General features: G+C 48.6%; 1 protein-coding gene across 2 annotated transcripts in view; it reads left to right on the forward strand.

The window, feature by feature from the left end:
* Positions 1–15,258, forward strand: part of rg (A kinase anchor protein rugose) — a 342,944-nt gene that overhangs the window by 295,903 nt on the left and 31,783 nt on the right. For both annotated transcript variants that reach the window (XM_065426861.2, XM_065426862.2), the window contains exons 39-44: positions 10,818–10,920; positions 11,826–11,941; positions 12,596–12,708; positions 13,600–13,860; positions 13,947–14,099; positions 14,423–14,495. In XM_065426861.2, coding sequence (XP_065282933.2) covers positions 10,818–10,920; positions 11,826–11,941; positions 12,596–12,708; positions 13,600–13,860; positions 13,947–14,099; positions 14,423–14,495 — 819 coding nt within the window. The remainder of the gene's footprint in view (positions 1–10,817; positions 10,921–11,825; positions 11,942–12,595; positions 12,709–13,599; positions 13,861–13,946; positions 14,100–14,422; positions 14,496–15,258) is intronic.

Consider the following 15,258-nt stretch of genomic DNA (forward strand, 5'->3'; position numbering starts at 1 on the left):
TTGCTTTAAATATGGGGAAAGTGTTCCGAGACACGATATCAGTTCAGTTTATTTCTTTTATAAGGAGAGACACATGTTCACATAAGTATACAGAAGGAGGTCTCTATATCGGGCTCTATGAGGCGAATGCGTGGTGGTCTGGCTATTTACGAATTTACGTGTAAGTGTCACTAAATGTTCCAATGGCTGTACTGTGCCGCAGACTAGTTGGTTCACACTGAAAAAAAAATTAGCGCACTGGGCGAAGTACGATAACAATATAAGGAACATAATTGTGTATTGCGTTCTGTACTATCTCTCTCGTACCTTCTTACACAGACTTGATGCGAAACCTGATTGCGGCTTCATGGATGACATTTGTGAATGTTTATCATCAGAGTGTTGAACTTGCTTTCACCTTTGCGCATCCCTCTTGCTCTGTCATCATCATCCCTCCTCACATCTTTATGTCCCCGTTCCCCCTCCCCCTGTGCGGAGTAGCAGGCTAGAGCACCTTAGCTCAGGCCGACCTCTCTGCTTTCTTTCAATTAAATTATCTCTCTCTCTACACATTTTGAGCAACGCGTCACAAAAACTGTTCACTATGTACCAAGTAGTCGGCAACAGAGTGCTTCTGCAACATATATAGTCCTATAGTTCGATGGATTTTTTTCTATGACACCAGCTATGTTCTTTTTTCTATGGCACCAGCTCCTCCCTTTCTCTTTTCTTCTTTCTTTCTTATCTTTCTTGTTGTTGTTTTTTTGGCGGGGGGGGGGGGGATTTTTCCTGTATACATTGCCAAATGCATGAAGAAGGCAAGAGAAGTGTCAGTTACCACAGCAGCAGTCACGCCACGACTATATGCCCAGCTTAGATGACTGAGTTAGAGGACTTAGATGAATGAGTTAGATACGCTGTCATATTTAGCGGTCGAGGTATCAAACTGCTGGCCGCACTCAGACGGTCACTTTGAGTTCATTTCAGCCCGAAAGATGGCCGTCATTTCAAATCGGCCTATATAGTGCGCTTCCTCAATTTCCTGGAGTATGTGGTTCAATATTTCCAGTTCCGTGCATCCGGAGCAGCTCTGTGCATCTTCGACCGTTCTCGAAGCATACGTGCGTCGCTGCCACATACCTTGCGCAAAATTATTGATTATGCCACGCGTGAAGGCCGGGGCCACAAAATGACGGTGACGGTGTACACGAATGCCTCCAGTGCATGCCGTCGGGTGGCTATGTTTCACACCTGCGCATATCTTCAATCGGGCGCATATAATCCACGTAAGCGACAGTACTGCATATAGTTTACCGTTGCCGATTTCATTTGTGAGCCTTCCGTGCCTCCCGCAATACAGCTGACGTCTCCAGGTGCGAATCTGGGGCTGGATTAATTAGGCTTTTAGGTCGCAAGTGCTCTTTGCCATTGGTCGGTGACCTTCGCTAATGATGTGTCCAGCACAAGGATTAGCTGGAATATGTTCTTACGAACGGTTCTAGCGTAAGAGCTTTTTTGTGAATACGGGCCCTGGGGCTGAACTCACAAAGCGTTTTGTTGTTAAGAGTCCTTAGCCATTGGACGACCGCCTTCACTAATAATTATTTATGTTCAACATCGCAATTGGCTGAAATATGCAGTTTTAGTTTAAGAATAACTTTTTGTGAATACGGACCCTGTATTGCAAGCCGGCGTAAATGGAATCAATCTTAAAAGAAAAAAATTTAATAAAGAAAGAAAGACATCCGCCCTGATTGTGGTTACGTGTTCTGTCACCAATAACGACGACTTTTCCTTACCTGTCGCGTTGTTTCTGACTGTGCACTTGAATGCCAGTTGAGCAGATTTCAAAATTACACAGCGTGGCCGCTTTCGCAAATCCGAAGGCGTATTCGCAGAACGCTATAAATAATTTGACCGTAGGAGGAATTTCTAGCCAGTCCCGATGCTGGAGACAGTATTAGCGAAGGCGGCCAGCCGGTGAATGGGTCAGAGCACTTGCGAACGAAAAGCCTTGTGAATACGGACCCCGGTGACTACAAAGTCGAACGCGTGCCAACAATTGGGCCCGGCTAACGACTGTATCGTCGGCTGCTTGAGCGTGAGAGATGTCCCCCGTTTTAGTGCGGTATTCGCTGCATTTGATGCGGGTAGGGTGCCACCGTTTTGAAGAGAGCTCCTTTATCACTTCGTGGGCCCTGATATGCTACATATTAAGGGACGCGCTATGGCAAATGTAACGTGCACGCCATCTTTCGGCCGAACCTTCGCGCGGCCGGGGTCACGCGTGTAAGCGATGGGACCGGAAAGAGGATGGTGCTCACCCGCGCTCGGCCGAGAACACCGCAGTTCCTGCCTCGTGCTGGGATCGCGGTTTCCACGGCGCGGCAATTAGTCGCGGCTCGCTGTTGTTTATAAAAAGACACCCGCGCGGAGTGGTGGCGTCCTGAGGCTTCGCCCCACGCACCTTCCCACACTGTGACATCCCAAGAAGCCGCAGCACCCTCTCGCCCGCACTCCCCAGATGATTTGGGTGCCGTGTTTACGCGGGTATAGTACGGCGTCGAGTGTGGTCACCTGGAAGGCCGCGTTCGGAGTTGACGTGCAGGGAAGCCTGGACAGCGAGCGATGTGTGTCGGCGTAATACTCGAGTGTGTGTGTGTGAAGTGACTTTTAAAGAGAATGGAAGAGATAAGTGTAGTGCCGTAACTGACTGTCACAAGAGGACACCTCAACAGCACTGCACGGTGAAAGGGGTGTGGGGAGAAAAATATGGAGAGAAAAAAAGAAGGCGGCAAAAAAAAAACGTAAGCGAATGCGGGGCTCAGAGCCGCGCTCTTAGTTGCGTCACACTGCAAAAGTCAACTAGTGCCGCAAGCGCGCTCTTGACGATAGACGAGTGGGCTGCAGGAAAAAGCAGCGTGTCGCAAGGCAGTCCCAAACGCCGATATGAGGAACACTAAATCCGTGCGCTCCACACTGAAAGCAGGACAGGGAAGCAGGAGGTGCCCGAGCGTCTCCACATCGGCGCAGTTGCTGCACACGGGACTGCCTTTTCCCTGCAGCCTGTGTAGTCAGGCGACAAATGCCAGCGGTCATCGAAAATCTGTCCTTGTGGAACTTGCCGAGTTCTTAGTCGCACGTGTGATGTGTCCGCCCTTCCACGTGACGCAGTTGCGAGAAGCGTTCGCGCTGCACGCTGTAAGGCAGTGATACAAAAATGAAAAGAACGTCGTGTAGGAAATTTAAGAACATGTGGTATAAGTATCGCAGGGAAATAACAGTTTTGCCGATGTTTCCATGGGATGGCGGGCGGTGCAAAAAGTCGATTTCTTTTTTCGAAGGCACAATTTTAAATGCAATATGACATTCTAAGTATCGGGTACTCGCTTCAAGCATAATTTGCGAAATAAGAGGTAATATAACCGAATTTGACTAAGCTCCGAAGGTATATAATGCGTCGAGTGCGGTGCGGCTATGCGGAACAGTTTACGTGAGAGTAGCTTGAAAAGGAAGCTATAGCTGGCTGCCTAAAGTTGCGGCTCTTCGGTACATCCCGGAAGGGTGGCGCGTTTTCCGCGCTGCGCTCAGCCCGCGGTGTCTTTCACGCTTTCTTTGCCTCTTCCGCCGCGCGCTTGTTGCGATTTCGCGCCCGAAGTCGCCGTACGCATACGCACCATTCTGCTTCTGCCGTGAAGGCTTGGGCGGATTGGAGAGGTTGGGGGCGGCGAGCGTCTGGGGACGAGAGCGGCCGCTCGTTAATCCACTTCGCCCTGGCTTCTTGCTGCGGAACGCACGCCGACCTCGGCTTGCTCCCTCAAATGTGACGTCGCTTTCTTGTCGTTCGTTCTTTCTCCGAGAGCATGTTGGGCGAATGTCGCAGCGTCTGCCGGCTGCAGTCCGTCACGGCGCATAATGCCCGCGACACTGACGCTGTCTCTCTTCTTTTTTTTTTTTTTTCTCCTTTAACCGCGAGGATCAGTTTCGCCTCCAGTCCACGTTGGCTGCCCTCCTGCTTCGAATGTAGCGGTGTATTTACATTCTGAAGCACTCGAATGTTTGGATAAGCGGGGAACCAAAAACGCTCCTCTCTTCAGTCGTCACGCTCTTTTTTTTTTTTTTTAGATCCTTGTCGTCGCCGTTACTGTCATCTTCAGAGCAGGCTGCGTAAGTTTGCAGAGCCTTTAGAGGAGGGTAATGGGAACAGAAACTCTCGGCAGAAAGTTTGCTGCCATCGAGTTTATTTCGAAGATTCCTGTTTTGCCGAGTGTCAGCACATATTTGTCAGACATGCAGGATGTGGGCGCCGGATGTGCAGCGTAGACTGCTTAGGAGTTTATCAGCTTTGGAGCGGCACCGAATAGAGCACAACGTTTCCGGACAGACGCTTTGCATCCCGCAGAACTAATTGTGTAAATGCAGCCCGCTTGTGGTGCGCTTCCTTGAATCATGGCCGGTACAATGTAAGTATTCATTTCGCTCCATTCTATTCCTTTCTAATTATCCACCGTTCACGGCCAAACGATCCCAGTGATATAAAGTTCGCGAAGCGCCGCTTGAACCACTGATAAAGTGCGAAAAGGAATGGCATTGAAGTAGAATCGTTCTGTTATACCGGGGCCGCGATTTTGTAGCGATGCCTACTCCCATGCCATTCCTTCTCGCTCTTCGTCAGTGGCCAGGTCAACGCTCCACCCGCGTTACCGGTGAGATAATATCGTTATCAATGAATGAACAGTGGATGATAAGAAAGAGTGGCATAGAGTCGAGTGGAAGGCTTCGATATACGAAATCGCGGCCGAGACCAGCGCGCAAATCGGGCGGCGCGTCAAAGATGCTTCTTTGCATGACACCGCTGCTTGTAGGCGAAGCCGATGGGAAAGATTGTCTATAAAGCATTTTCTAAACCCTGGATTCTAATAAACTCGCTCAGCCCTCTGTCATTCGAAAGCGATTAGTGTGGAATGCGGTTGAGTGGTGGCGAGAAGCCGGTGTGTACTAAGGAAAATAGAGAAGATGAATGAGATGAAGTGCGAAGGTTATCCGAGCCTTTAGGTTTACGATCCGCCGCCAGCCTATCTAAGTTCACTTCACGAAAAAAAAAAAGCGTCCTTCAAGAGCTCAATGAGAACACTCTTGCGGTGTGGTTGCATATGGCAAGCAGGTTGGCCACATAGACGCTTACGCGTTAGTCGAGCTTGCACTGTATCGCGTTATCGCAAGATGGCGGCTTCTCTTGAAACCACATTCATTGCCGAGCCAGACTCCGAGCGTGTGATTTGCCATAGACCGTGCGAAACAGCGCACACGGAACATTTCCTTTTTTTTATTTTCGGGCAGTCCACGCAGCCGATCCGCGCTGCTCCTGCCTCCCACGTCGCTTTCAAGACTCGCGATCCCCTGCGCGGGTCGTGCCAGAGTCCCTCTGATCACGGGGCGAATCACTGTGATTTCGCGCACTGGCCGGCCGCCCCCGTCGTCAGCGACTCGGTTCGGGCCCCCCCTCCCTCTTCGTGCTCGGTCCCTCCTCGGTGTTTTGCGTTTTGCCGCTGTAGCCTGACGCCGGTCGAACGGTGACAACGTTCATCCCAACTACGCCCGTTCGTTCGTGCGGCCATTGTCAAGAACGAGTATGGAAAAGCTGTTCTCAAGTTGCTTTTTCGTTTGTCTTTCCTGTTGGCCCGGTACCTGTTCCTTCTTTTGATGTTTTGTCCATTGTAAGCTTCTTCGCTTCGGCTGTAGGGTTACGAAGTGACCTTCACCCGTTTGTCTTTTTTCTTTCCCATTCGTACCCGTTTACATTTACTGAAGGTGAGCGTAATTGTTTGCTCGCTGAAACTGTTGACTGCTTGCTCACTGAAATGAAACTGGGACATGCATTAAAATTTCGATCGCAGTCACCATGGAGAATGTTCACATGCAGGTTTTGTTGTGTATGTCGCTCCATTTCACTTGCTCCAGAGTGAAAAGTGAAAAGCTAGCATCATTGTTGCTTGCTTAAATGCTTAGACATTTAGCCGCTATTGCAGTGCAGGCGGCGAACGTCTGTAGTGTTTTCAGTTGTATGTGAACGTTGAGGCCGTCGAAAGAGCCAGCTACTGCTTCTGCGCCTGGAAGAGTGTGCCAGTGTAAATTCCCAGTGCAGCTCCGCATTTTTTCTTGGCTTTAATCTTTGTCGATTTCTCCGCTTGTTTCTCTCTCGGACACTCGGTAGTATAGAGTTCCATGGCAGTTTGTCTCTAACCAAAAAGAGAAAGAAAAAAATATTTCTGTTATAACTGCTTGAGCAGCACGGTTAAGCCACCGTGGTAGATAAAAGGCCTTCCGGATTGTGCGGAAGCGGTAGACAGCTGTTCACTGCCTCCGTTCGCGCGCTTCTACGGTATCCAGCGGTGTCTCACGATGCGTGAACGAGATCCACGAAGCACACCGCGCTATCCGCTGCACAGTCTCGGCTGTTTTCTTCGCAGACAGCCAAGCCGCCGCTTTGAGCTCCGAGATGCGCTCACAGCGGCCGATGGAGGAGAATGGGTGGAATGAAGGGGTGTGCGGTGTGTGTGAGGCTGTGTGTTTGTGCAGGAATGAGCGTGCTTCGAGGGGGGCTTGGGGGGCGGGGGCGCACGAGCTTTCTTCGTGCTTTCTATCCGTCACGGCGTAAAAGGGGGGGTCGAGGCACCCAACAGAGAACGCGGCAGGAAGGGAGGCCTCCCTCGTCGAAGATGAGAGCGTGATGATCGCTCCGAGGAGAGGCGCCCGTCCGCGCAGTGTTTACACAACGCGTCACGCCCGTGCCCTGGCCTCACGCCGATAGTGCCGGCTCCTCTCGGCGGCGGCGGCGGATCACGGCGGCCTTCCTCGCTGTGGCTCGGCGATGCCTTGAGCTCTTTGTGTGCGCGATATATTACCGTATTTGCTCGAACCTAAGCGTCTCCCCCCCCCTTTCCCTTTACTTTGTTTAAATTTAGTTTTTCATGTCCATGGTTGATGATATCAAAATGGGGGAGCACCGGTTCTTAAGATTCGAAGCAAATAAGGTAGTCGACCATGCCGAAGTCGGGACGAGGAAAATTTTAATGTAGAGAAACTGAACACGGAAGCAGTCCGTAATTATTTAATATATGATATGGTCATCTTGGTACTAATGTGTTACATGCTTGCCGTCGCCCACGGTTTTGTAGTTTCTCGCTCATACCGTCTCTTATCGCGGCGCCATTCGCGTGGCCGTTCGAGCTGCTCTCTCCAACTGCCGTCGGCATCCAGTAACAAGCTGTCCCTCGTTTTGTCGAGCCTGTTCGCGACGCCATCGGCATTCGTAGCGCATGCTTTCACCAGGGGTAGCTGTAGCGACGTCAGCGTTTTGCAGAGCACGTGCCTTCAGGCCGTCGTATTCAAGGGCACTGGTGAAGCGGTGCAGCGCTACTGGCATTGACATATTTTGGCATATCATCCTTTGTAACATATATTTTATGGTCATAGCACACTACACTGATCTTTGTCATTATCTTAATACTTACATATTGTTACGCGCGTTACAGCGAATGTTTTTAGGCCACTATGCACCCACGTCACATCTGTACTCCTTGTCGTTGACCTTACCATCGATTACATCATACCATTTCTTGACGATCTTTGGTCAACATTGGCCTTGGCACCTTAAAACCGCATGGATCAACATCGCGACGTCATATTTTTAATAGTGCGTGCACCGCGACGTCGACTCGAACGGTGACGTACAGCCCACACTTGCAGAGCAAGAGGTATGCTCGTAATTTCATGCGCAGCCTTTCTTTTTTTTCTTTTGCTGCTGCTGCTGCTGTCACTCCCTCGTGAAAACAGGCGCTTGGCGACAGAGGTGTTTCCGTTCTGAGTGATGCTTAAGTTTGAGAAAGTGCGATATACAGTGCCGAAGACCACGTGTACTTTCTCCATGGCATGGTTTATACTGTCTTCTTTTGGTGACGCGTAATTTCATATTTGCCGTCCACGCATGCTCGCCTTTCCACAGGTGTTTGTTGTGTCAGACCCTCGGGAAATGTTTGCTGAGCAATGGTTTTGTTGGTGTTTGCTATTACCCATAGATTTGATGCACGAACTTCTCCGGCGGGTGTTTGCAATTTGGTTGCCGTTACTGACCAGTTTCGAGTTTGTATAGGGCTCAGCTTTGATTTTATGTCAAACGACATCGATGAGTGCCTGAATTTTTTTACTTTTGCTTATCCAGTATCTTCGCTATTGGCACGGGCACACCGCCGCTTCACCGTTATCTCTGTATATGATCAGCCATTGGACGAGACGCATAAAAAAGAACTGGAATCTAACGCAAAATAAAAAAATGCAATGTTAGGACCCTGCTTTCGTATACAGCAGCAGCTTTTAACAAGGCTGTGAAGGAAATTTGTAGTATGGTATACGTGATTGTCTTGCAAAACGCACTGCTGCTTAGAATGTAAGGCATACACACGTTGAACATCTACTCATTGGTACGAATCTAAGCTTTGCTTGTCACGTACTTAAGGGGACGCAGTAAAGAGAAGTGTTGAGCAGTGTTAGTAAATTACTCTCCAGCATTAGCAAAGCGTCCACTCTTACCGTGAGAGGAGGACATAAATATATGGTCAGCCAACGAAGGCGCGGAAACAAAATACGGGTGGCGACGCCACAAGGAAGTTCTCGCATTAATGCGCCGTGACGTCATGGGTTGTGACAGCGCCTACTCGGGTTTGTAGAAATACAGAAATACTTCATTCTATTCTAACCACACCAGAGTCAACCAGTGTCTATATTTCTGTGCTGAAACAGCCAAAAGGCGGGACATTTAACGTCATTGACGTCAGATATACCAGCGCTGAGGCAGAGGCGCGATGCCACAACCATGCTGAATTGTGCGTGCGTATTTGTGTGCGTGTGCTCATGCGCATGCGCGTGTGCGTGCGTGCGTGCGTGTGTGTGTGTGTGTGCGTGCGCGCGCGCGCGCGTGTGTGTGTGTGTGTGTGTGTGTGTGTGTGTGTGTGTGTGTGTGTGTGTGTGTGTGTGTGTGTGTGTATTTGTAAATTTATTGTAAACTTCATCACGACAATGTGCGGCGTACTTATTGCGGTAAGCTGCAGTTTGATATCGTAGTTATTTCATGATACGCACATATCAGACTTACGGCCGGCACGGAGTTCGGATATCGGTTTAAATCACGAAGATCAAACGTGTAATCGAAGTGCTAATTTCTATTACTGTGGCTCATATTCGATTTAACTGAATGTAACATTATTGTCTAGTACACGCTTTCGTCTTAAACTCCGGTGAAACATTTGCCGTTGAGAAGCTTCACTTGCGTATTCGCTTTGTGTAGATGAGGTTTTTTGCCATTCTGTATAATGCCTCAGAAAGACAGTGTGTTGGCACGGCTTCGTGAAACCGCTATGCCGTTTAAATTAAAGTGATCGTGTGCATTCGGACGGCTCGCCATCGAGTGGATGACCCTGTGAACGGCTCTATTTTAGCCGGCTGTTAAGAGCCGTGGTTTATGTTTTTTTTTTTTTTCGAGAAGAGCTGCTTTCGAGAATATCACTAACTCAATATCACTAACTGTAACCATGTACGTTATGGCGTTAATGAAGTTTGACGAAAGAGACCTGTGGCACTTATTGCTGTAATGTGTGTTGTATTGTTTCTATACTTTTTCATTTACTAAGATTATGATTACTGAATTATGGTGGGTGATTATGTATTTATCGTCCACTACACGGACTAAATTACTCTTTTTATATTCCTGCATTAGCCCGTTGAACTGTTTGTCGTTCTACTCGCATAACGTTCATTTGCAATATGCGGATGTAGTATTTATTATCCTGCATCAATTTCAGCAGCTCACTGTATACCTTCTTTTGCAAGATCTCACAGGAGGCCTTCCCGAAATTTCATGCTTTCGAACTTCCTCCCGAATTCATTTCCTTTACGCATACCGCGAAGGAAAATAAATACTTGAGCTTAACTTAGAAACGTGTGTTGTTGATGGCACCAAGGTGGAACGTTCGTTGGGTAGCAGCACCGCTATTGTAAAGTTTAAGAGAGTTAAATAGGCACTGACAATGATATTTCCGACTATGCCTTTTCTTTTTTTTTTTGGGGGGGGGGGGGGTGACGGACTTCCTAAACCTTTATATTCTAAAAAGAAAAAGGGACAATCCTCAGGGCACCGTAAATAATTTAATATAATAGCTTGCTTACATTCAGTTTTGCTTTCCTTTCTACTGTGTGGTGACGTCACGACACACTGTGAGGTCACGTGTGAGCAGGAGATCACGTGGGGGTCTCGACGTCTTGGCACTCGCTCCTGCTCGCTCGATGGTCTTGTATACGCCGCTATATTCGTTGCGAGGGGCTGTGTGTGTGTGACTGTGCGTGTCAGCGAGCCAGAGTGTGTGTCAAAACGTCGCAGTGCACTGCTCCCACGTGACGACACGTTGTGTCTTGACGTCACCATCTAGTAGAAACGAAAGCGAAACTGACTGTAGGAAACGTATTATATTAAATTGTTTAAGGCGCTGTGGTGAGGCTTAACAGTACATTTTCTGAGGTTTAGAGCTACCGAACTCTCATTTAAAGCAAAATGAAAAAAATAACAATAAATAAAGACTCGCAATTATTGTGTCAGTATTCCTTTGAGACAACTTTGCCATGTTTAATGGTTTTGGCCGCATTGCACCCCTTTCATGCGCGAGTGAAGCGTTTCTCGTCGCGCTTGTCGTCGTACTTGTCGCCGAGAGAACGTGCATAATACCAGTGCGTGAAAAGAGCTGCATGTGCTCTAACGAAGCCCGTCTTTCTCTCTTTTCTTTGTGCAGCCTCCATAATGTTCGCATTCGACAGCCAGAAGACGGTGAAGCGAGTCGTCAAGGCGCTGCCGTGCGTCGGAGTGGGCATCAAGTACGGCATTCCGCAGACCAGGTGGGCCGGCTTTGCGCTGCGTTCGATACCCCGAGTGATGCAAGGACTCGGGCTAAAACGAAGCACGCCCTTGCAAAAAATCAGTAGATGATAGTCTGCTGCATCTCAGCAGAATATCTGTTAAAGGCACCAATAAGTCGACTGAGCGACAAGATATTTTCTATAAGAATGTTTGTAACAGTACGTTTCCATGCTGCGCTGCGCTGCAGCATTCTTGGCCGGGCACTCAATATACTTGTCAAATATATATCTTTGTTGCGTTCAAGGAATTCCTTAGATGGCGTTTTGAGAAGCACCGTCTATAGATAAAATCTTGCAATAATTTGCACATCGTAACCCGTATCTGCTGGTAAACAACTGTAATGTATCCAAGACGAAACACAGTATCTCTTCTAGACAATAGAAATAACAAGTTAACAGGTGACGTGAGAAAAACAAAAAGCGAATTCGTAATTAAACAGATAGGGCAACTCTTATTGTCATCGTAAAGTTGTTTTTGCCGGTCAACTGAAAGGAAGGGCTGAGAAACAGTACACACTGAGTATACCCTTTTCTCCGCAATTAAATTAAAAGTAATCGCACAATAAACATACGAAGGAAATACGCATTTATAGAAACGACGGGAAGAAAAGCGGACGATATTTTCACAAGAAGGATCGTCTTGTCGAGATATGACTCGCCGTCTCGCACAGTGCAATCGCTGTTCGTGCTTTCATTATATATATATATATATATATATATATATATATATATATATATATATATATATATATATATATATATATATATATATATATATATATATAAAAAAGTACCATATGTCGTGTAGTATTCGGATAGTATTTTGATATCCCGTGTGTACGTGGCTGACGGTGACCGCCTGTTGGTCTCCGGCGCTGCTGCAGGCGTGCCTCGCTCATGTCTCCGCGGCAGATCTTCCAGCAGTCCAACATGACCCAGAAGTGGCAGAGGCGGGAGATTAGCAACTTCGAGTACCTCATGTTCCTAAACACCATCGCCGGTACGTGAACCGTTCTATCTTAGCGTTGGTGCTCGAGTGAAATGTGTGCTGCATCCGAACGCGCTTGCGAGAGCATTCAAAGAGCGTGTGCAGTTATGCTATATGGTTTTCTTTTTCTTTTTTTGACGAATACCGGGCACCTTTTGTCGTTTTTTGTCAGTCTATGTGGACCAACTTCTTTAGTCTATCGTGAACCTATTTCGCTTATTTGATTAATCCGCTCGAGCTTTCGCGAGAATGCAGAAATAAGCTATGTATTTACGTTCTCCTATCCTTTTCTCCATTCTTCAGTAACACGAGTTAAGCAGAGGGTAGCAAAACATTTAAGCGTTGAGTATTCTAAACGTCGCTCCCATGTCTGGCACAAATGTCTTGGCAAGCGGCTTCTGTTGGTTTCATTAATAACTTGCAGTGGACAAATGCGGCTTGCTTAAGTGAAACCTGGCCCACCAATCCCCTCGGACCGTCAGAATTCGAGCACTCTTTCTCTTTTGAACAGACATATTTTCGGATTCCTTGACGCGCTTTCGCCGAAAAGGAGCAACCCACTCTTTAAGCACACAAAGTTGGCTATAGATCGATGCCGTAACTAAAGCGCTCTCTGTTGCGACGAGATTTCGCGAACTGCAGTCTGCGTGCATCCGCCATCTGCAGGGCGCACCTACAACGACCTGAACCAGTATCCCGTGTTTCCGTGGGTGCTCACCAACTACGAGTCTCCAGAACTGGACCTCAGCCTCCCCAGCAACTACAGGGATCTGTCCAAGGTAAGTAAATCTTTGTATCCTCGGGCACTGTCTAAACTCTTCTAGCATGCTACACAGTCGGCCACGGCGCTATATCAATGAACGCATGTTAACGAGGTGCGTTCCAGCTTAGAGAACACGCCTCGATAGCATGCAGTAATAAAGTAGAACAATTACATGACATCGTGCGATAAAGTGATTAATGACTCCTCATGCACATTTGTGTTGAAAAAATTCGCCGGCAGGTTTTCATATCGGATTTAAAGGGACTGACAACTGGCCAGAATGTGTTATGAGACGTTGATGGAAATGAAATGAGCATAATTTATAGTGATTAGAATCCAGCTCGTTGTTCGCGATTTAAGTAAGAATTTTAATTTTAAATTGGCAAAGAAAGTCTCAAAAATCAGTAAGTGGCAAGGCCTGGCGGTAAAATCTTCGTATTTCGGATGTATGCTATGAGATTACTGCACGAAAGTCAACTATTATTAAGTAGAGCATAATTGCTTAAGGTTGTAGTTGTATATTATTAGGCAACCGTGCTTTATTCTATGCTTCGGAAATCGAAAGCGCTTTGCTGCGTGGACACGCAGTATTCCCCTCTATCCCGCTTTCCTCTTTCTCTTCCCCCTTTCCCTTCCAAAGTGTAGGGTGGTTAACCGGACGCTCGTCTGGTTGACATCCCTGCCTTTTCTCTCTTTGCTATATCTCTATATCTCTCTTATGTAATGTCACCTGGTACATTGCGCAATCCTTCTATAGTTTCGTACTATACGTATACGTGCAATGTCTCGATATCGATCGACTTCCACTGCGCGAGCTCTGCCGAAGCTCTGTCGAGTGCAGAGTGGCTCTCTCGGGTCCGATGCGCGGGACCGGACCGGACTGACGACGTCTCCGCGATATGCGCAGCCCATCGGCGCGCTGAACCCGAGCCGGCGGGCGTTCTTCGAGGAGCGCTACGAGACGTGGGAGCACGAGGTGATCCCGCCCTTCCACTACGGCACCCACTACTCCACGGCCGCGTTCACGCTCAACTGGCTGGTGCGCGTCGAGCCCTTCACCACGCTCTTCCTGGCGCTCCAAGGGGGAAAGTTCGACCACGCGAACCGCATGTTCGCTTCCATCGCCCAGTCATGGAAGAACTGCCAGCGCGACACCTCCGATGTCAAGGTGCGCCGCTTGGGTCTTGTTGGTTGTCCTCGGTCCGAGTGTCTGTGCGACAGAATTGACGGCTCTTTGCCTTCGAACGCGTGCAGGAGCTGATCCCGGAGTTCTTCTACCTGCCCGAGATGCTGGTGAACAAGAACGGCTACCAGCTGGGCCGCCAGGAGGACGGCACGCCCGTCGGCGACGTCATTCTGCCCCCGTGGGCCGCCTCGCCCGAGGAGTTCGTGCGCATCAACCGCATGGCGAGTAGCTGCGTCTCTCTGTCTCACTGTTCACATTAAATTTAAACGTGAATCGTATGTACTCGTAAAAGAATAAGTTGCATTGTCTGCGTAAGCAAACAGCGCGGACTTAGAAAGCTCCTTGTCCCGCGAGGGATCACCACCGCGACTGTTTCGCGAAATGCAGGCACCGCGTGTGGGCCTTTTTACCTCTGCTACCTTCCAGAGTTGCCGAATATCGTTATCAATCTTGTCGTTGACCAAAAAAGCAGTTTCACGAGGCGGTGACGCGCGCTCGATCCAGTGTTTTAATTCGCCTATGCGGTCATTTTCATGCTCCGCAGGCCCTGGAATCCGAGTTCGTCTCCTGCCAGTTGCACCAGTGGATCGACCTCATCTTCGGTTACAAGCAGCGGGGTGAGTCGTCTATCTCAACATCAGCAAATGTGGTGAAAAGGAATCGTTGAATTTCCAACACGCGTCATCTGTGACGTTTTCCAATCCGTCTTCTCTTGCGTCCTACGAGAAGCCGATCGATTTTTCATATCCGCTATTGCCCCCAGCCCCCCTTACCCCACCCTGAGGGCTCCCAGACGACGTATCGGTGCGACGAGTCGAATTTATGTTACAATTGTTACTCGGCGAGTATCCGCACAGAACACCTATACAAACTTAGAGAAGGGAAACTGTACCTTCCACAGTGCTACGAAAATAAGCGTAGCGGTGGCGTCGTGAACTAAAGTATGTGACCACGGGTGGCGCTGTACAACAGGAAACGGAAACGCGGTTTTGCGCAGTTTACCAGGTGTTCTGTGGCTTTACTGGGTTTCTAGCTGGTGCGCCTCGATCGTGCTCCCGCCAGTTTAGTTGCTGTGTAGAAAACGTAGCGCCTATATTAAGTAGGCGCTACGTTTGCCACACAGCAACCAAACTGGCGGGAGCACGATCGAGGCGCAGAATACATGTAGCGCTGAGTCATATCGAGTTAAGGCACACTCTGAACTGACTTTTAAGGGCATCCCGAGCGGGTTTTCGTTTATTACGCCGCCGTTACGCCGAGTTGTGCCGCCGCGCTCCAGCTGTTGCATTTCGTGTAGGGCTACTGACAAAATGCGGTTTCCAGGTGGCACGATGGCCTCGACTGGAATAAACGCACACGACACCAAAGATTGAGTAAGCC

The sequence above is a fragment of the Dermacentor albipictus genome, chromosome 3, assembly GCF_038994185.2.
Source record: "Dermacentor albipictus isolate Rhodes 1998 colony chromosome 3, USDA_Dalb.pri_finalv2, whole genome shotgun sequence".
Taxonomy (NCBI): Eukaryota; Metazoa; Arthropoda; class Arachnida; order Ixodida; family Ixodidae; genus Dermacentor; species Dermacentor albipictus.